The sequence below is a fragment of the Gnatocerus cornutus genome, chromosome 4, assembly GCF_029298725.1.
Source record: "Gnatocerus cornutus isolate USDA-ARS CGAHR chromosome 4, icGnaCorn1.1, whole genome shotgun sequence".
Taxonomy (NCBI): Eukaryota; Metazoa; Arthropoda; class Insecta; order Coleoptera; family Tenebrionidae; genus Gnatocerus; species Gnatocerus cornutus.
Genome location: NC_142236.1, coordinates 18,691,174 through 18,711,768, shown reverse-complemented (window position 1 = coordinate 18,711,768; position 20,595 = coordinate 18,691,174). Strand labels below are relative to the sequence as shown.

Here is a 20,595-nt window from a genome sequence, read left to right as displayed (position 1 = left end):
AGTAGGTAAGGATGATAGAAGAATGATAGATTCTGGAGTTTGATCAACTATAATCGTATGCAAGTTTGCAAATTATTATCCTTGAAATTAAAAACGAAGCCAGGCTCGCTTAACAGCCTCTAAATTGTCAGTACATTTACTAAAAATGTTTATATTGTTTAAACTAAAGTCTCTTTAAACTTTTCCTGTTCTCTCAAATAATTAGATTTTATGAACTTTTTACACAGTATGTTGGTAAGTTGTCTAGGTTTTCTGTAGATTTCTGCAAATCCTTAGATTTTCTAAATTCTATAGACTTGCCAGATTACTTTTGTATTCTCTAAACTTTCTAGGCCAAATACATTGACTCTTTAAGTTCTTCTAGATTCTTTTTAGATTCTCTATAATCTTTACATTCCCGACAGATTTTCAAAATTTCTAAACGCCCTATAAATTCTCCAAACTTTCCTAAAGTGTCAAAAATTTTTAGAACCTCTAGATTCCCTCCAAAGATTCTACATTCTGTAGATTTTTTACATTTTATTTTGTTTGAAGCGTCTAGATTTCCAACAACTTCCCAGACTCTAAACTTCCACTGATTTTCTAGATTATCTAGATTTGCTACACTCTAAGATCCTTCAAAATTTCTAGACTTCAAGTAAATTTTCTAGACTCCCGTTTGTATCTTGAGACCATCTAGAATCCTTTAAAATTTTCTCCATTTTGTAGATTATTTTAACTCTCTAAGCTGTCTACATTTCCTCTAGATTAATTACTAAATTATTTTTAAACTTTTCTTTAATTACATTTTATAGACTCTTTACACCGCATATAGGTAAGTTCTCTAAGTATTTTCTACATTTCTGTAAATCCTTAGATTTCTTAGATTCTAGACTTGCGAGACTACTTTTCAATTCTCTAAACTTTCAAGGCCAAAAACATTTTCTTGACTCCCTTTAAGTTCTTCTAGATTCTTTCGATTTTCTAGGTTCTCCATACTTTTTACATTCAGTACAAATTCTCAAAATTTTCCTTAAATTTTCAAAATTCCTTAAGTTCTATTCTAATTCTAATTCTAATTATTCTAATTCTATTAGTATTTTCTAGACTTCCTGAAAATTCTCTACATTTCTACCAGATTTTTTTGATTTTCCAGGCTTGCTAAACACCTTATAAATTCCCCAAACTTTCTAAAGGTCTAAAATCTTTAGAGCCTCTTGATCTTTTCTAAATATTCTACATTCTGATTTTTTAGATTTTAGTTTGCCTAAACTCTAGATTCCCAACAGATTCTTTCAATAGAATTTTTAAATTTTCGAGATTATCTAAGTTTGCTAGACACTCAAAATTTCTCAAATTTTCTAGACTCCCTTTTGTATATTAAAACCTTCTAGATTCTTTTTAAATTTTTTCTATTTTGTAGATTCTTTGAATTCTCTAGCCATTTTCTCTAAATTCTCCAAACATTCCCACTTCTCTTTCTTAATTCTCTAAATTCTTTTGATACTTCAGACCTTTTACATTCCCTTTAAATTGTCTATTTTGTGTACATACTTTAAATTCATTGAGTTTTCTATATTCCCTCTAGATCCTCTAGATATTTAATTCCTTAGGTTGCCGAGAATATCTAGAGTAAATTTTTATTCTTACTAGGAGTTTTTAACCTTAAGTGCTTTAGAATTTTTTAACCGTTTAGATGCCCTTATAATTCCTACTCTATAAATTTCTTTTTGATTTTCGAATTTCGTTTAATTGCCAGAATTCTCTAGATATCCTATAAATTCTCAGACTCTAGATTTCCACTAAAATTTCGATATTCTCTAGGAGGGTGAATAATCTCGCTATATTTTGCAAAGTTTTTAGATTCTCAATTGATTTTCTAGATTCTCTAGATTATCTAGGTTTGCTAGAAACACCCTTTAGATTCTCTAAAATTTCTAGCTACTCAGTATATTTTTTAGTCTTAATCTAGTATTTTTAGACCAACTAGACTATATTATTTTCTAGGCTCTTTACATTCCCTTTAGATTCTCTAGACTGATTTCTTAGAATGTCAAGATAATCTAGACTAAATTTTCATTCTACAAAATTTCTAGAACCTCACCCGAGTTTCTAACTTTAATAAGTGCTTTAGAATCTTTTGACTCTATAGATTCTCTTAAAATTTCTCACTTCTCTAGATTTCTTCTAGATTTTCGAAATTCCTTCGTTTGCTTAAATTTTCAAAATTTCCCATAGATTTTCTAAACGTTCTAGACTCAAAACTTTAAGACCCTGATTTCAAGTCAGTGGCGCAAAATTGTGGTGATTGCTAAGGTAGCAGCAATTTGATTGAGGTTGCTAAGGCGCAACTCTGATTTGCAGTGCCGCAAGTCAACATGAAATCGGGCTCTAAGTTCTTAAGAATCTATAGACCCTTTAGATTCGGTTAAATTTTCTCTATTCCTTAGAGCAGATGTAGATGTGAATTCTTTTTTTCTGCAGAACAGATTAGAAAAACATTTTCTTAATAATGTTTCAGTCCATGGAGCAATTGTAGGCAAACTTGTACTAGCCTCTGTATGAAAAACTAACTGGAAAGTTTCTCCAATCTTTTCCTCATCAAAACTAGACATCTTAAAAGTGCAGCGTTGTAAAGCTTCTTGCAAAGTCTGGCATTTAATAAATAAAGCAATTGTTTATCTTGCTTGCATGCTGCGTTTTAATAAACTATAAGTAAATTGTCACTTAAACGTCATTGAAACCCTTTTATTCCAAAGTTTGCCTCATACAAAAAGTAGGCATTATTTTCTTCAAAAGTTTGCAAAAAAGTCAATTTTAAATCTTTTGTCATAAGCAAGGCACTTATTTCTTTCCTATTTGAAAGCAATCTCAACAAAAGTGTGTTCGGTTTGTAAATTTTTTGTAGTTCCAGTGATACCATGACTCCTTACCTTTGGGTTTTCAACACTTTAATAATCTTCGGTGTCATTTGGTGCTGTGCATGTTGGTGCATAAGATTATTAGAGAAGATGTGCGAATATGAACCACCGGAAGTTATTTTCAACGAAATTACAGGTAAAAAATTATTGATTAGAATAGTATATTATAATAACTATTTACATAACAAGTGCGAAAAGTGCCAAATTTACTTACTTACATCTGACAGTTCTTGTTTGACATTCCGCAAGTATTGCTAACCGTCCAATCACAGAGCCGCATTTTAAATTTGGCGCCTACAAAAAAAACTGCAGGAAAAACTAGGTTAAGGAAAGTTTAACGAAGGTGGGATTTGTAGGTTTTGAAATGCTTGAATGGTTAAGACCCGAGCCTCCTCCAATTTTTACATTCCCGCCGCCACCATCGCCGCCGAAAATTTATGCAAATGAAGAATACAAAGAATGCAAAGAATATTTACCTCCGAATTTTTATGACTCTGAAGGAGCAGATGAATCTGAATCTGATGATCTGAATTGAGAAATAGTACAAAGAAAATGAGAAAGTAGAAGAAAACAAACAAATAAATGAAATTAGAGAAAATAAAATTCGAAGATATGAAGCGTCTATTTTAATTCGCTACCATTCTAATATAAAAATAAAACATGTTAACTACGCAAAATTATATGCTTTGTCAATATTTGCGCTAGATTACATGACATTTAATATTTTCCTTATCTTCCACATATCAAGAAGTTTCACAAGTGTGAATTGTCTTTCACTTCTTAACAGTTAAAATGTGATTTCTCAAAATGCCCCCAGATATTATATATTTTATTATTTATTTAGCTTGTATTGTCACTACAATTTTGGTAAGTTTTTTTCTCTTCTCAAAACACAAAATCGAAATCAAAATCAAAAAATTTCCAGGGAAGCGAAATTTGTTTCGTCAAAGAAAAATCAAAGAATTTCCCCATTAATATCACAACAATTTACCATTGCAAGTCTCAACAGTACGAATGCTGTGACCAGGGTTGCTGCCTAATAAAAGACCCCCTTGAATTCACAAAATGGGGGTAAGACACCCAATCCCAAAAACGTGATAATTTTTCCATAGTTCCAGTGGTTCCATGTCACCTTTCGTCTGGTTTTTGGTTAGTTTAATCGCATTCGGTTACTTTTACTTTTTCGGGCGGTACTGCTACAAGAAGTTGACCAAGAAGAAACGACAGACTGAGAGGTCTTTTAGTCGCGTTAGCACGCAACCACAAGAAGTTAATTTAATGTTGTCGTTCAACCAACATAGAGGTAAGAAAAGAGGAGATAGAAAATAGTTTGTAATTTTTTTTTAGATGGTTTGGAACGATTTAATTTCGAAGGGATTAATAATGCTCATATTCATGTGCCGTTTATGCCGGCGACTCCAATAACGCCGCCTCCGGCGTATATGACGCTTACGCCGCCACCGACGTATAACGTCGCTATTCACTTTCCGTCGATACAATCGGTGCCAAAGTTAGAGACGCAAGAGGAGAAGGACGAAACGGCAGCATAATAAAGAATCAAATGTTAAAACTTGTATTACAAAAAAACAAAAAATGTCAGTTGGTTACATATGGATGTCTTTTATTGTGTTTTTGAGGACAAGAATAAGATTTAAAGAATCTGAAGAAGCTAAATCTTAGAATTTTCAGAAAATCTTAAATGTCGGTTTAGAGAATTCAGAAAAAAAGAAAAAAAAATCCGAATCTAAAGAAGATTTCAGGATTTGAAAAAGCTCACAGACCTGAAAAATTACATCGAGAATTTAGGATGTCCATAAATTAGAGAAAACTGAAAAATCTGTGGAAAATGTCCACGTAGTACCTCAATAAATAACCGCCAGGTTTTGGAGATTTAATTCCAAAAAAGAAGATTTGCAAATTTTGCTTTTTACGATTTGTTTATAACAGTCAAAATTTTAAAATAAAAAACAGACAAAAGTTTCACAACCTATTTCATTCCACAACTTTCAAAATATTTTTGTTTTAGGACAAAAACTTACAAACTTCTTACTATCTGTTTATTAGTTGTGCTAAACTTCAAAATAAAAAAAAATGAAATTTTTGTTTTCAAGACAAACCAAAAATATTCACCACTCTCTAATAAATCCTCTAAGTTTGTCAGTTTTGATCCAAAAACAGTAAAATTTTGAGGTTTTATTGCTTTTTACTTGTTTAACAATTGTGCTAAATTCCAAATTATGTCAGCAAGAAACAAAATTTTGGCAACTTACTTACTTTGATTGACCTCCTTCAAGTTCCATCACTTACTATTAAACCCCACAACTTTGGGAGCTTTGATCCAAAAACAGTGAAATTTAAAGGTTTTATTGTTTACAAATTGTTTATTAATTTATAGATTAAATTTCAAAATTTTACGACAAAAACCGAAATTTTTAAAAATGTTAATTTTCAAGATAACAAAAAATGTCCACCACTCTCTAACAAATACCGAAACTTCAAAAGTTTTAATCCAGAAAGAGTAAAATTTTAAGGTTTTATTATTTTTGACTTGTTGAACAATTGTGTTAAATTCCAAAATTTTACGGCATGAAATGAAACTTTTGGAAATTCTTAGTTTTAAAGACGAACCTAAAAGTTCCAGCTCTCTCTATTACATTATGCATTTTTAAACCTCCAGTAACTATAACACAGTGCCATCGTCCACTTTACTAAATTGGCTTGAATTTAATTAAATAGTATACCGTGCGTTCAAATGAAGTCAAGATCCACTTTTTTGTATCAGACTCTTTTTATTTGATCACTCTATAGAATTACTTCATCCTTTTCGTCCATCCACTTGTATTGTATTGTATTTCGGCGGTTTTATATACGTATATCTATCTTAGAGGTCTTAGAAGACGAAAAGCTGTAAATTTCAGTTTCTCAGTTAATTAAAAATTTCGGTTATTGACTTCGACCCAGAAATAAGAACTTATTTCATTTTAAAATCATTAAATTTGGTACACTCAATGAACACCTCCAAAGCGATAAGCACACTAAATCTCATTGATCTAGTGTTAAAATTGTCAGATTTGCGTAATTCAATAGAAAATTTGGTCTTTGAGCTCGACCCAAAAATGAACAATTCTCAAAAAAAAGTCCCTTTGCTCAAAAATAATGTAATTTTGTGCATTTAACAAACGCCTTTCAACTAATAAGTACACTAGATTTAATTGCGTTGGCATTAAAATTATTCGATTTTCACAAAAAATTTTGATTTTAGAGTTCGACCCAGAAACTACTCGTAAATGAGCAAATCAAACTTTTATATTAAGATAAATTTCAATTGTTTTTCTGGCTACACCTCCATTCGTTTAAAAAAAAATACCAAACTGTATCAATACTTATTTAACGCAAAATTTCACGCAGAATCCAAAACTGTGCTAATTTTTCACGTGCGTTAACAAATAACCAAATTAAAAGCAAAAGTTTTTAGTTGGCGACAAAGGGCAAAAATTTTATAACTTAAATCTAAATAATTGTTGATCGCACGGTGTTTGGTTCAGAAATACTTGACTTTACACTTCTTAGTTTTTAGCGGGCTAAGTGAGGAACGTTTATGGACGAAAACATAACAGAGAGATAAAAAACGACATACAAAATGTAAAAACGAGCACAACAAAGCAAAACGGTTTTAAATGCTGCCTAAAAATAGATTTCATAGAAAAATAATAATGATTGGAATTACTTTTTATTCTTTGTATCTATTTATTAATTCATATTTTTTTTAATTTCTAATTGCCTTTTTTTGAATTGATTATACCTTTAAATAAATTCGTTCTTCGAATAAGAAATAAAGTTGGCAAATAAACTAACAAAAACATTTTTTTTGTAAACTTTTTGTGATAATTTTCAGCAGATTTCTAAACAGAAAATTTTTTTTTGAGTTCGACTGTCTCTTGTTTCTAAATTGTATGCGTGCCACCATTTTTTTAATTTTTTAGTACTTTTTTTAAGATCCAAGACCTTGTTAAATAGTCTTACTTAATGTTATTAATACTTTGATATTAATGTTAATTTTTCTAAAATTAAAAAACCCGATAAATAAATTATTATTCATGTTTAATGGACCTTACTCAAGGTATTTCTATGTATTTATAAATAATAGTTTCATTTTGTAGCAGATATGCAAATAAATTGGTTATATTGACTAAAATAAAAAACACCCGTGTGGTTAAAAAATTGCTGAAACGCGATTTTTTTATTATTATAAATAGAATCTAAAAAGATTCAAATAGTTACTTATGGCGGTATACTCGTTTTATAAAGGGCACAAATCCCCATATCGCCCGTGGTGCTTATTACGTTTTTTGCACGATCAGAACAATATAAATCATGCTAATAATGGTTGTTATATGTATACCAATGAAGACAAAACATTTTTCTAAATTAGATGACTTTCTTAAATTGAAATTCTCGTGCATACAAGTCCGCTCTCTCGTTAATTACATCAATTTCCAAGTAAGGCAAAATTTTCTTTACCTTGATTCAGATTATAAATACTCTTTCTTGTCCCGATTTATCAATTTGTGTTCTACGATGACCGAACTAAATTCCGTTTTGTCGTGGCTTACGATTATCTTGTGCTTACTTCTTCTAGCCAAGTTTCTGTGGAAACGCCGATGGATTTATTACCATTCCTGGCTTTTGCCAGGACCCCTGTCATTGCCTATTATTGGAAGTCCTTCTCTTTTGTTGTCCGGACAAGAAGGTAACTTTTGGTTAGTTTTACTTAAAACAGAACAAACTTTATTTGTAGGATTTTTGGAGTCGGGGTCAAAAATGAACCAAACTTACCCTCCAGTCTTCAGGGTTTGGATGGGGTCTCAAATGTATATCGTCACCTCAAAAATCAATCATGTGGAATTTATACTGACTAATTGTCTACAAAAAGAGAATATTCTAGTTTACAAATTTATCGACCAAGTTTTCTCTTCGTTATTCACAACGAGCTGTAATTATGTCGAAAATTTAAGACTGATTGTAATGGTCATTTTCAGTCCATAAGTGGCAACCGCGCAGAAAAAACTTGAATCGAAGTTTCAGCCAAAAAATTTTAAGTTCGTTTTTTGAGGTTCAGGTTAAAATGGCGGACAAAATGGCGACGGAATTGGAGCTCTACTGTGGAAAGACAGACGATTTATTACCACTTCTTTGGACCACGACGTTAGATACTGTTTTTGGTGATATTTCCCAATCGTTTTGATACAGTTTAGTCACTTTTTTTCTTAGAAACGATCGGAGATGTGGATGTGACAACACTACCAGAAGAAAACTCAATGTTTATATCGATGTTTATCAGGTAAAAGTTTTGTCTTGCATTTAGTTTCTTCGTCGAACTCAAAAACCATTTTTTTTTTATGAAAATCGAACAATTTGAAGGCCATCGCAATGAAATCAAGTGTGCTTATTGATTGTTGAGTGCGCCAAATTACATTTTACAAATTACATACAAATTACAATGAAAAATTTTATTGAATATGGGTCGAATCAATAACCAAAATTGTCTAAGAAATTCTATAAATCAAACAATTTTAACGCAAACGCAATCAAATCAAGTGAGCTTATTACTTTAAAAGTGTTTGTTGAGTGTACCAAATTACATGTTTTTTAAACAACAAAATTTTTTTTGAGAACTTTTCATTTCTAGAAACAAAGTCAATTACCAAAATTTTCTCTATAAATTGAACAATTTTAACTCCACAACGATGAAATAAATCAAGTGTGCGGTTTACTTCAAAGGTGTTAGTTGACTGTACCACATTACAACATTTTAGAACAAAATATAAAAATTTTGAGAATTTTGCAGTCCTACATCCAACCCAAAAACAAAAATTTTCTTTAAAAACCTATAAACCGCACAATTTTGACGCCAACGCAATAAAATCTAGTGCGCTTATTACTTTACAGGCGTTTGTTAGGTGTACCGAATTATATAATTTTTGAACAAAAGAAATTTTTTTGAAAATTTTTTATTTGTGGGTCGAAGTCAATAACTAAAATTTTCTATGAAATTCTATAAATTGAACAAGTTTAATGCGAATGCAATGAAATCGAGTGTGCGTATAATTTCAAAGACGTTTGTTGACTGTACCACATTACAACATTTTAGAACAAATTAAAATTGAAAATTTGTTAATTCTACATCAAACCCAAAAACGAAAATTTTGCATTACATTTTACAAGTCTTCCAATTTTAACACTAAAGTGATAAAATTTGGTATGCTTATAACTTTAGAGGCGATTATTAAGTAAGTGTACCAAATGAATTGAAGAACAAAAAGTAAACCTTTTGGAAATTTTTTCATTTCTAAGGCAAATTCAAAATCCAAAATTTTCTATAAAATTCTATAAATCTGTTTTTACCCTAACGCAATTGTTCTTATTAACTTTGAAGATGTTTATGAAGTAAACCAAATTACGTGATTTTAAAAGAAATATTACTTTTTAGACTTTTTCATTTCTAGGTCGAACTCAAAAACCAAAAGTTTTTATGAAATTTTGCAAATCTGGCAATCTTTAACACTAAAGCGATACAATTTGCTATGATTATCATTTTAGAAAAGTTTAATCAGTGTATCAAACGCCATAAAATTAGAACAAAAAGTAAACATTTGAGTCGAACTCAAAAACCAAAATTTTCTATGAAATTCTATAAATTGAACAATTTTAACGCGAACGCAATGAAATCAAGTGAGCTTATTACTCAAGTGTTTGTTGAGTGTACCAAATTACATGATTTTTAAACAACAAAAATTTTTTTTGAGATCTTTTTATTTCTAGAACAAAATCAATAACCAAAATTTTCTATGAAATTCTATAAATTGAACAATTTTAACTCCAAAACGATGAAATCAAGTGTGCGGTATACTTCAAAGGCGTTAGTTGACTGATCACATTACAACATTTTAGAACAAAATATAAAAATTTTGAGAATTTTGCAATTCTACATCGAACCCAAAAACAAAAATTTTCTTTGAAAATCTGTAAACCAAACAATTTTTTGTTGAGTGTACCGAATTATATAATTTTTGGACAAAAAAAATTTTTTTTTTTGAAATTTTTTGTTTGAAAATTTTTTAGTTGTGGGTTAAAGTCATTAACTAAAATGTTCTAAAAAATTCTATAAATTGAACAATTTTAATGCAAATAGAATGAAAACGAGTGTGCGTGTCATTTTAAAGACGTTTGTTGACTGGACCACAATACAACATTTTAGTACAAAATATAAAAAATAGAGAATTTGTTAATTCTACATCAAACCCAAAAACAAAAATTTTGCGTTACATTTTACAAACCTTACAATTTTAACACTAAAGTAAAAAAATTTGGTATGCTTATCACTTTAGAGGCGATTATTAAGTGTACCAAATGCCATGAATTTAGAACAAAAAGTAAACATTTTGGAAAGTTTTTCATTTCTGAAGCAAATTCAAAATCCAAAATTTTCTATAAAATTCTATAAATCCGACGCAATGAAATCTATTGTGCTTATTAACTTTAAAGATGTTTATGAAGTAAACCAAATCACGTGATTTTAGAACTAGAAATACTTTTTTTACAATTTTTCATTTCTGGGTCGAACTCAAAAACCAAAAGTTTTTATAAAATTCTGCAAATCTGGCAATTTTAACACTAAAACGATACAATTTGCTATGCTTATCACTTTAAAGTATTAAGTGTACCAAATGCCATGAATTTAGAACAAAAAGTAAACATTTTGGAAAGTTTTTCATTTCTGAGGCAAATTGAAAATCTAAAATTTTCTATAAAATTCTATAAATCGGACGCAATGAAATCTATTGGGCTTATTAACTTTAAAGATGTTTATGGAGTAAACCAAATCACGTAATTTTAGAACAAGAAATATTTTTTTTAGAATTTTTCATTTCTAGATCAAACTCAAAAACCAAAAGTTTCTATGAAATTTTGCAAATCTGGCAATTTCAACACTAAAGCGATACAATTTGCTATGCTTATCATTTTAGAGACGTTTATACAGTGTACCAAACGCCATGAAATTAGAACAAAAAATAAACATTTGAGTTGAACTCAAAAAACAAAATTTTCTATGAAATTCTATTAACCGGACAATTTTGACGCCAACGTAATGAAATCGAGTGTGCGTATTAGTTTAAAGGCGTTTGTTAACTGTACCACATTACATTTTAAACAAGATATAAAAATTTTGAGAACTGGCAATTTTGGGTCAAACCCAAAAACAAAAATTTTCTATTAAATTTTACAAATCCTACAATTTTAACACTAAAGTGATAAAATTTGATATGTTTATCACTTTAGAGACGTTTATTAAGTATACTAAAAGCTTTTAGAATAAAAAATAAACATTTAAAAAAAATTCTATTCCAGGTCAAAAACCCAAAACCAAAAATTTTCGATTAAATTTTACAAATCCAATAGTTTTTAACTCTATGGCGATAAAAGTTGGTAGGCTTATCACTTTAGAGCCGTTCATTCAGTGTACTAAATGCCATGATTTTTTTTAAGTCAAACTCAAAAACCAAAATTTTCTAATTTTTATTTTCTGAGTCAAATTCGAAAACCAAAATGTCATTTTTAACCATTTTTAACACTGAGACTTTGGTGTGGTTATCACTTTAGAGGTGTTTATTGAGAATACCAAATTACATGAATTTAAAATAAAAAATATATATATTTCTGGGTCGAAGTCAATTACTAAAATTTTCAATTAACAGAAAAACTAAAATTCACAGCTTTGGTCTTCTTCTCATTTGTCGTAGATATGAAGAACTAATTGTCGAACGAATGCTCAACCCTCTCCACCATATTGACTGGCTTTGGAAGATAAGCTCGAAATACAAAAAACAAGCCGTCTTGGTGGATCTTTTCAAGAGTCAAATCAGAGAAGTATGTTATTGAAACAAAAAATAACGAGTCATATTCGCCTTTTAGACAATTCGACGTCATCAAAATTCGTCCTCTAAAGACGGTGATGAAAATGATTTCATTAGCCGTGCAGTTAAAGAAGATTATCCAACGAAAGAACTTGAAGAGGAAATTGCGTTTCTTTTTATTGCAGGAAGTGAAACTTCAGCGATCGTTGTGGGTAGTGTTCTATTAGTAATGAGCATTTATCCAGAAGTTCAAGTAGGTAAGATGCTTTTTGGTGGCGCCCAACTCCTTGTTTATTTCCAGAGGAAGCTCTACGACGAACAGAAGACTGTTTTGGACGACAAACAACTAATTTTCGAAAACTTGAACAATTTAGACTACTTGGAACGAGTCGTTAAAGAAACCATGAGACTTCTTGCTCCAGCTCCATTCGTTTTACGCTATGTAGATAAAACCGTCGAAATAGGTAAACTCTTTACTTTGATCCAGATACAAAATTAGAACTATTTTAGACGGCCAAGTCTATCCAGAAGGAAGCGGTGTTATCAACCTAATCCAACACATTCACAGAAATCCAGAATACTGGCCAGATCCCTTCAAGTTTGATCCAAACAGGTTTTTACCTGAAGAAGTTCAAAAGAGACCACGATGCTCATATCTGCCGTTTAGTTTCGGACCTAGGAACTGCATTGGTAACAACACGAAACTTTACAATTTTAGCTGAAGATGTGGTTGCAGGTTTCAAATATGCTATCATGAACGTTAAGATTTTATTATCAAAAATTATCCAAAATTTTGAAGTTCTTCCGGGACCATACAAGTCGCTGGATGAAGTCGAAACAGTGTTTCTTCTGGTACAGAAACCTAAGGATGGTTTTCCGGTGCAATTACGAAAAAGATGAAGGAATTCTATAGGGTGATCAAATTAAAACGAGTGTGCTACAAAAAAAGACAAATTTTGTTTGAACGAACCGTATATTCTGTAGTTAAATTCAGTCAATTTAGTAAAGTAGACGATAGCACTGTGTTAAAGTTACTGGACCTCAAAGAAAATTTCTCTAAAAATTCTCCTATTCATAATCACTTTTTGGGAGACAAAATTAAATTAATGATCCCACAAGAATTCTTTTAATCATGGATTAAAGTAAACTCAAGAGAAACTCGACTTGATAAGCCTAAAGAATCTACAGAATCAAATACTTGAAATAACAAACTAATAAAGAAACATTTGAAACACTTAAATCAAAATCAAAAAATGTTCTCAAAATTTGGAATTCGGACAGTTGTTAAACAAGTCAAAAGTAGTAAAACCTGTAAATTTTATTGTTTTTGAATTAAAACTCGAATAGTTGTAGAGTTTAATAAAAATGTGAAACTCTTTAAGTTCACCTTCAAAATTCTGAATTTCCAAAAATTTGGTTTTTTGGTTTTATGCTGTAAAATTGTGAAATTTAACACAATTGATCAACAAGTCAAATGAAATAAAATCCTAAAATTTTACTATTTTTAGATTAAAACTTTAAAAGGGGGGTTTTGCTATTTATTAGACAGTAGTGAACATTTTTGGTTTATCTTGATAATAATTTTTTTAAAAATTCTGAAATCTAGCATATTTAATAAACAAATTGCAAACTGTAAAACCGCCAAATTTTACTGTTTTTGGTCTAAAACTGACAAATTTAGATTACATATTTTAGAAGGTGGTGGATATTTTTAGTTTGCCTTAAAAATAAAAATTTTTGAAAACTTTGTTACAAACAAATCGTAAAAAGTACAATTTGCAAATTTTCCTAATTCAAAATTAAAATTAATTGAAAGTATAAAACGTTCTAGAAAATTTCAAAAAAAATTCTGTTTTTTGTTCTAAAATTTTGAAATTTAGCACACCTAATAAACAGGTCGTAAAATAAAACTTTCAAATTTTACTGTTTTTGAATGAAAACTCTCATAGTAGTGTAGTTTAATAGAAAGTGGTAGAACTTTCAAGTTCATCTTCAAAATTAAAAATTTCCAAACGGTTAATTTCTTGCTCTAAAATTTTTGAATGTAAAGGCGATTTGACACGATCACATCTTATCTCAAATTTTTACGAATAAAATTTTGAGAATTTTTCTTTCAAATTGACATTCAAAATTTGTCACAAAATTAATGCAAAAAAATGTTTCCAGTTTGGGGGTTTATTTTCATCAGTTGGCGCATTGTTACTGCGCGGAATTGTGAAAAATGAAACATTTTAAAAAATGTTTGCATATATTTTTGCAAAAATATTTTATCCCATTTTGCTGTTTGTCACGAGAATATTTATTTGAATTTATTTACGAATAAAAATTTGAGAAAGAATGTGATCGTGTCAAACCGCTTAACACAAATGTTCAACAAATCAAAAGTAATAAAATCTCAATATTTTACTGTTTTTGGATTAAAATTTCCAAAGTTGTAAACTTTAACAGAAAATGATGGAACTTTTCGATTCGTCTTCCAATAAGTAGTTCCAAAAATTTTGTTTTTAGCTGACATATTTTTGGAAGTTACGACAAGTTAAACAATTCAAAAGTAAGAAAACTTACAAATTTTACTGTTTTTAGATCAAAACTGGCAAACTTAGAGTAGTTATTAGAAAATGGTGTAAATTAATTAATTTTTCCCATAACAAAAAATAACATCACCAATAATAAAATATTACCTATATATTTTTTTAAAATTTTGATTTTACAGAGATTTTACACGAGTGCAAAAAAGACACTTTTTGACGAGTTATGTACACTATTTTTCCTACGACCTTTCATCATCAGGAAGAAACCATAAGTTTCGAAAATAGTTCATTTCTTATCTATTCTAAATGCCATTTTTCTACAACCTCATAAAAAGTGACGTATTCCACATATTTAGATGATTCATGTTTTTGTACTTCCATTTCCGAAAGTAAAAGTCACTAGTGTGCAGTGGCGTAACAATAGGGCCAAGACGGCAAAATGCCACGAGCCCCGAGCCGGAAGAGGTAAAATCTCTAAATATTTCTGTTTTAGGATAAAGACTTCCAAAATTGTGGGGTTATTTAAAAAGTGGTGGAACGTTTTGGGTCATCTTCAATATAACAATTTTTAAAATTCTGTTTTTTGTTCCAAAATTTTGAAATTTAGCACAACTAATTAACAGATCGTAAGAAGTAAATTTTCTTAATTTTTAAGATTTCGGATGAATACTCTCATAAGAAGCGTTAATATTAAGATTCATTCAAAAATTTTGTAAAACAAAATGTAAGTAGTGTACTTAAAAAATGCAAAAAAAACTTAGAAGTGCTCATGTTTCTAATAGAAGTTTTATAAAACTCAATTTTTAAATTCAATGAATTCCAAAACCAAATCCGAAAAAGAATCAAAATCAAATAATTTTTAATTAAAAGTTTTGGGTCCTAAAATTTGGAGATATTTTTGATTTATAAATTTAGGATTTTTGAAAATCTAAAAAGACTTTCAATTTCACAATTTGAGAACCTCCATTATTGAAAAATAGCACCAAATCGTAAAGAACAATTAAAAAAAATCATCAAAAACCAATTCAAAAGAGAATTCAAAACTATCCAAAAACGGAAAAAACACCAGAAAACATATTATCACTATCAAGTTTATTTATGAAACAAACTTATGTTATTATGACTTATTAACGCAAAATTTTACGCACAAGCCAAAATTGTACGTCAACAAATAACTCAGAAATTATCGTTTCAATTTTTGGGTAGTCGCCAAAAAGTCAAATTTTTTAAGGTTCGTAACAATTTGTGCTCAATATATTGAAAACTACAACAAATCGAAAGAAACGGTTTTATCCATCTTCTCGCGATTTTTAGCCAAGAATTCGTTCTTAGATCTTCCGGAAGTCATAAAATTGATTTTTAAAGAAAAACTGTCATGTCTAAAACTACATCAAACTTCTTCAGTCAATTTCTCGCTTATTTTTGCGTTGTTAAAGCCCAGTTTACGCAGATTCTAGAGAGAGCTTAAAATTCACATACGACAATAAATAAGTGGGTCGATTAAAATTTTGGATAGAAAATTTTTAGTTTCGAAATTTTTAATGCTAAATTTCTTCGAAACTACGATAGATAGAAAAAACCGATATCGTATTTCTCAAGTTTTTTTGCATTATTAAATATTAGCTCTTAAATATGCAAAATTTAATGGTCTATTCTCATTAACTGAATTACTAAAATTTGCAGAAATTCGAAAATTTTAAGCAAGAAACACAATTTTTGGCAATGCTTATTTTGAAGACAAGTTTCTAGCACATTTTAGTAAAATACATGACTAGAATTGAATGAAATTACACAACCAGAAAAAACTGTTTTAAAATAGATACAGAAAACCAAAAATCTACAGTCTAATAAATCAGGGTCTAGAGGCTTACATAATAAAAAAAAACCCAAACAAAAATCATCTAGTAAATTAAATTTGGTCCTCTTTCCTCAAGCACGGTCCCACCACCCCCACAGTCCCATTTTTCTCTCTTCCCTCCATCACGTCTTCATACGACGGAAGCCTATCACCCGCCCCCAACGGCACATTAAGACCAAAAACAGCATCGTAAGCCGGAGGCGGACCATTTTCCCTAGAAACTAAAAAAGATAAGACCGCGACTTTTAGATTTTCAGTTCTTACTGCTTCGGGCTGGTGGCATTGTCAGTCTGAATTCAGGAACTCCAATGGTACCAACTCCTAAAAAAATTAAGTTTTACCAAGTTTGATAGTGATCAGTTAATTTTTTTACGTAAATCTGGTTCGACTAGAGGTCGTGGTACGAGAAAAGTGGTGATTCTGTGGTTTGCGTCATTCGCAAAGTCAGTGTTGCGGCAGCATTTAATGCAGTTGTATAAGCAGCAAATGAATAGGGCGCTTGACAGCAGTAAGCAGATACTACATAAAATATACTATAAATCCTTTCAATGCGGTTAGATGGTGGTACTTACAGTAGCAAATGTTTGTTTTTAGGGCAACACCCAGTATCACAGCAATATTGGCCATCGACATCGCAATAATCAATTTTCTTCAGTCCATCTTCATTTCGTTCCGCTCGACATACAATAAAGTCAGCGCTAGTCTACTTGTGAAAAAAAATATGACACCAAAAGTATCAATCCTTGTTACTCACCAGATTTATGTCCAACAGAATGAAGCAAAGTAGAAACAAAATAATTTCTCTCATTTTCTTCAAGACTGGCGCATGAAAAAACACGTTTAGGTGGTAATTGGAGATGGGTGGGGGCTGGTCAGCTGCAACGAAAATATTTAACAGTGAAATTAGCTTACCGTTTTCAAGGTCCAGTTTTAGGCCAGGGAAATTCTTACCATTCTCAACTTTAATTTGAATTTTCGGCACGTATATTCAAAAAACTAGCTTGGTGGTAATACTGCGCATCACTTATTACTGGTTTGTTATTCTGTGGCTACAATCAACTCAAGGTATGCTCATGGTCAGTTTAAAGTTTAATTGGAATAGTAGTTTTGTTATCACCAGTGGAAAGTTAAGTCTTTACTTTGGTCTTTAATTCTGTGCATTATTCTTCGACTTCTTCTTGTCCCGTCTTTGGTTGAAGTTTTCAGATTTTTTCTCATATCTCATTTTGCTTTTCATATTTTTATAGGTTTCGTGCCTAATTTTCTATATAAACAGAATACAGTGTGTCGCCCAATACTAAAAGAGAAAGACAAGACTCAGTGCGAGAATTACAGAGGTTTTAGGAGACGTAACATACAAAATATGTCCTGACAAAATTATAAGAAAGAGAATAATAAAATATGAAAAACAAATAATAAATTAATGGAAAAATACCAAGAAGTTATCAAGACAGAAACATCAACAACAGATCAATATTTATCCTGAAGACAATTTAGAATAAATAAGTTCGCACATAATCTTCATCGACTTCAAGTAAGCATGCAATTTGATTATTTGCGAAAAATTGTACAGGGTGATGAAAAAAACGCGTCCATGCTAATTCTTTCCTGAGTCAAAATTAAAAACCAAAACGAAATAAGTGCTTCTTTAACTAATATTGAATCTTTCTTTTACAAACGATCAAACTTTATTTGGATAAACTTTTTATAACAATTTCATTGTCAGACATCACGTTTTTCACAGTTAGTGACATTTTGTATCAAAAAAAAGAACAAAAAGTGCTTTACACCAAGTTTCTTAAACTCTTAAAAGTATCATTTCTTGCAGGCCCGAGCCGTCCATATGTGCAATGCGTGCCTTGCACGCGGGCGGCCACTCATTGGGGGCGGCCACTTAACCGGTTTATTAAAAAAATATTCAAAACAAAAAAGTTAAAACCGTTCAAATTAAAGATATATTTCCGATTGTTTTTATTCATAGCTTTAATATAGTATATCTAAAACTACTGTGTGATCAATTTCGTTGCAAACTGCCATAAAAGACATTATATTTTGTTTCTCTTATTCATTATGAGAGTATATAAAAATAAACGTACGTGCAAATCAGTTCTGAAATTCAGCCAATTTTTGTGTGAGCTTTTAATCGTCTCAAATGACGCTAATAGGAGTGCAATTTTAACGTGCAACAAATAAGATCCTTCGAATATCAAGTTATTTCCGTTGGCATGTTTTTTAAGTTAGTGCCTATCTAGGCATATATATCTATCCAGGTGTCCGGAAAGTGGCGCACCACCGTGAAAAGGGGTAATTGGGTGGTTTCCGAGACTACCAAAAAGAGTTAAGGCTCTACGCTACGCATATACCCGGTATATGGCTTACGATTTTTCGTTTTTAAAGCGCATTTTGGACTTTGAAAAATCGCTCGACCTCTGTATGTATGCGTCTCAAGTAGAGCTATGGAGGTGACATCTTCAAATTTTGAAAAAGTGAAAAATTTGACTTTAATTAATTTAAAAACTGAAATTCCCATTTTTCGTTTTTAAGGAATATGAAGCGTTAAAAAAATACCAACATGTGGAGAATTAAAACCTCTATGGAGGTGACATTTTTGTTTTTGTCATTATGCTATAATTTTGAAGTTATTAATAAAAAAACAAATCAAAAATAGGCATCCAACAGTACAACTAACGCAAATGATCATCTTCAAATCTCATAATTTACGACCGCTCACTAGGGGGTCACTGACGATCCGCCCAATTGTAATAAACTGCTATCGGGTAAAACCAGATAAAGACCCAACTGGTCGCTCTCGGCAACAAATATCGAAGGTACTTGTAGCTAGTGTATTGAGAAATAATATTTTTTTATCTCTGATACAGAGTCCGGCAACATTTGTGATCACCCCCAAAATTGTCTTAGAGGTAAAATTTTAAAAATTTACATACGCTAATAGATAGTCGAAGAAGCTCTAGGAGATGACGCAAAAACTTGTTCTTTATTACCGATAGTTTTGGCGTCGCGACGCCTTAAAAGCGTAATTTTTATCTATTTGTGAGGGTTTTTAGAACCATTCAATATACAGGGTCCGGCAACACTTGTGTCCACCCCTAAAATAGTCTTTAATTTTAAATATAAAATTTTAGAAATTTACATACGCTCATAGTTGACAAAGCTCTAAAAGCTGACGCAAACATTTGTTTTTTATCACGGTTCGGTTGGCGTCGCGACGCTTAAAAAGTATAATTTTTAGCGATTTTTGAGTTTTTGCGGAAATATTCGCAAATTCAATTTTTTTCAACATAACTGTGATACAAATATCTGAGTTTGTATTTTAAATCTAATGCAAATTCTGTTTAAAATTTACGAAAAAAACGCTGTTTCATCAAGTTAGTTTTCAAAATTATGACAGCGAAGTGGCAAACTACGTTTACACCAAACTTTCATAAGTCACTTCATTCTCTCTTATAAAGGTTATTTTGATTAACACGGACAAGTTGCACTTTATGAACACCAGAAATGGTTAATTAACCTCGACAAAGCGACAATTTCACCAGGAAAGACTTGTTACAATCAAAAACGAACCAAAGGATAGATGTCATTTGTGAGACAAGATGTTGACAGATGGGTGTAAACGTAGTTCCCAATTTTGACGTAATGAAATTGGAAACTAACTTCATAAAACAGCATTTTTTTCTCAAATTTTGAAAAGAATTCAACTCATCATAGATTCGACTAATAAGAGACATTTATTTTTTCAATTAAACCAATCACCACAAAATTTTCTTGGAAATTTTCACTAGTGAAATTTTCAGTGAGAATTCAACTCACCATAGGTTCGACCTATCAGAGACTTTAATTTTTTCAAATCAACCAATCACAACAAACTTTTTCTGGAAATTTCACGAGTGCAATTTTCAGTGACAATTCCACGCGAAAATACCACGCGAGAGTGACAATTCCACGCGAAAATACCACGCGAGCTGTCAGTTGCTTGTCAGTTCGTTGAATTCTCATGACGAATATAACTCGGGAGCTCGCAATTGTGGGAAATTTTTCCTCCAGTACTCGTAGTTTGTTTCTCCAGACAATTGATCGTCGAAAAAACTACTCGTCTGTCGGAAAAATTTCCGACAATTTCAAGCCTACTCGTTATATTACTTATGACAATTTGCATTGAATCTAAAATGACACCTGAGATATTTTTAACACATTTATATTGAAAAAAAAATAAATTAGGGGTTGATAACACAACTTAACACACAACATAATTAACTAAAAGTTACATTTTTAAGGCGTCGCGACGCCTAAACTATCAGTGATAAAAAGCACATTTTTGCGTCAGCTTCTAGAGCTTTGTCAACTGTAAGCGTATGCAAATTTGTAAAATTTTA

At 30.8% G+C, this 20,595-nt stretch overlaps 3 protein-coding genes across 3 annotated transcripts; 2 read left to right on the top strand and 1 right to left on the bottom strand.

Annotated features, from left to right (window-relative positions):
• The first annotated feature begins 3,707 nt into the window (after positions 1–3,707).
• On the top strand, positions 3,708–4,450 carry LOC148176539 (uncharacterized). The gene is made up of 4 exons (XM_088035130.1): positions 3,708–3,767; positions 3,826–3,971; positions 4,013–4,203; positions 4,248–4,450. The coding sequence occupies exons 1-4, from the start codon at positions 3,708–3,710 to the stop codon at positions 4,448–4,450; spliced, it is 600 nt and encodes a 199-aa protein (XP_087891256.1).
• A 3,009-nt stretch (positions 4,451–7,459) lies between these two features.
• Positions 7,460–12,849, top strand: LOC148176538 (cytochrome P450 4C1-like). Its single transcript, XM_088034254.1, has 9 exons — positions 7,460–7,650; positions 7,699–7,893; positions 7,940–8,122; positions 8,172–8,241; positions 11,702–11,828; positions 11,874–12,068; positions 12,117–12,279; positions 12,326–12,505; positions 12,552–12,849. The coding sequence occupies exons 1-9, from the start codon at positions 7,479–7,481 to the stop codon at positions 12,713–12,715; spliced, it is 1,449 nt and encodes a 482-aa protein (XP_087890380.1). The 5' UTR covers positions 7,460–7,478; the 3' UTR covers positions 12,716–12,849.
• Positions 12,850–15,421: 2,572 nt separating this feature from the next.
• On the bottom strand, positions 15,422–20,160 carry LOC148176537 (uncharacterized). Its single transcript, XM_088034161.1, has 7 exons — positions 20,033–20,160; positions 17,156–17,501; positions 16,959–17,080; positions 16,777–16,907; positions 16,578–16,723; positions 16,469–16,525; positions 15,422–16,425 (listed from the first exon to the last, which is right to left on the bottom strand). Exons 3-7 carry the CDS (start codon positions 17,010–17,012, stop codon positions 16,256–16,258), a joined length of 558 nt encoding a protein of 185 aa, XP_087890287.1. The 5' UTR covers positions 17,013–17,080; positions 17,156–17,501; positions 20,033–20,160; the 3' UTR covers positions 15,422–16,255.
• Positions 20,161–20,595: the final 435 nt, after the last annotated feature.

Bases quoted from the DNA above. Each gene is read 5' to 3' on its own strand.
- LOC148176537 (XM_088034161.1), bottom strand. From the start codon at position 17,012: ATGAGAGAAATTATTTTGTTTCTACTTTGCTTCATTCTGTTGGACATA. The intron at 16,908-16,958 runs GTGAGTAACAAG...TTTCACAAGTAG, and splicing joins TTCTGTTGGACATAAATCTG to ACTAGCGCTGACTTTATTGT. The intron at 16,526-16,577 runs GTAAAAAAATTA...TAATTTTTTTAG, and splicing joins TCTAGTCGAACCAGATTTAC to GAGTTGGTACCATTGGAGTT.
- LOC148176539 (XM_088035130.1), top strand. From the start codon at position 3,708: ATGCCCCCAGATATTATATATTTTATTATTTATTTAGCTTGTATTGTC. The intron at 3,768-3,825 runs GTAAGTTTTTTT...AAAAATTTCCAG, and splicing joins GTATTGTCACTACAATTTTG to GGAAGCGAAATTTGTTTCGT. The intron at 3,972-4,012 runs GTAAGACACCCA...ATTTTTCCATAG, and splicing joins CTTGAATTCACAAAATGGGG to TTCCAGTGGTTCCATGTCAC.
- LOC148176538 (XM_088034254.1), top strand. From the start codon at position 7,479: ATGACCGAACTAAATTCCGTTTTGTCGTGGCTTACGATTATCTTGTGC. The intron at 12,069-12,116 runs GTAGGTAAGATG...GTTTATTTCCAG, and splicing joins GCATTTATCCAGAAGTTCAA to AGGAAGCTCTACGACGAACA. The intron at 12,280-12,325 runs GTAAACTCTTTA...GAACTATTTTAG, and splicing joins AGATAAAACCGTCGAAATAG to ACGGCCAAGTCTATCCAGAA.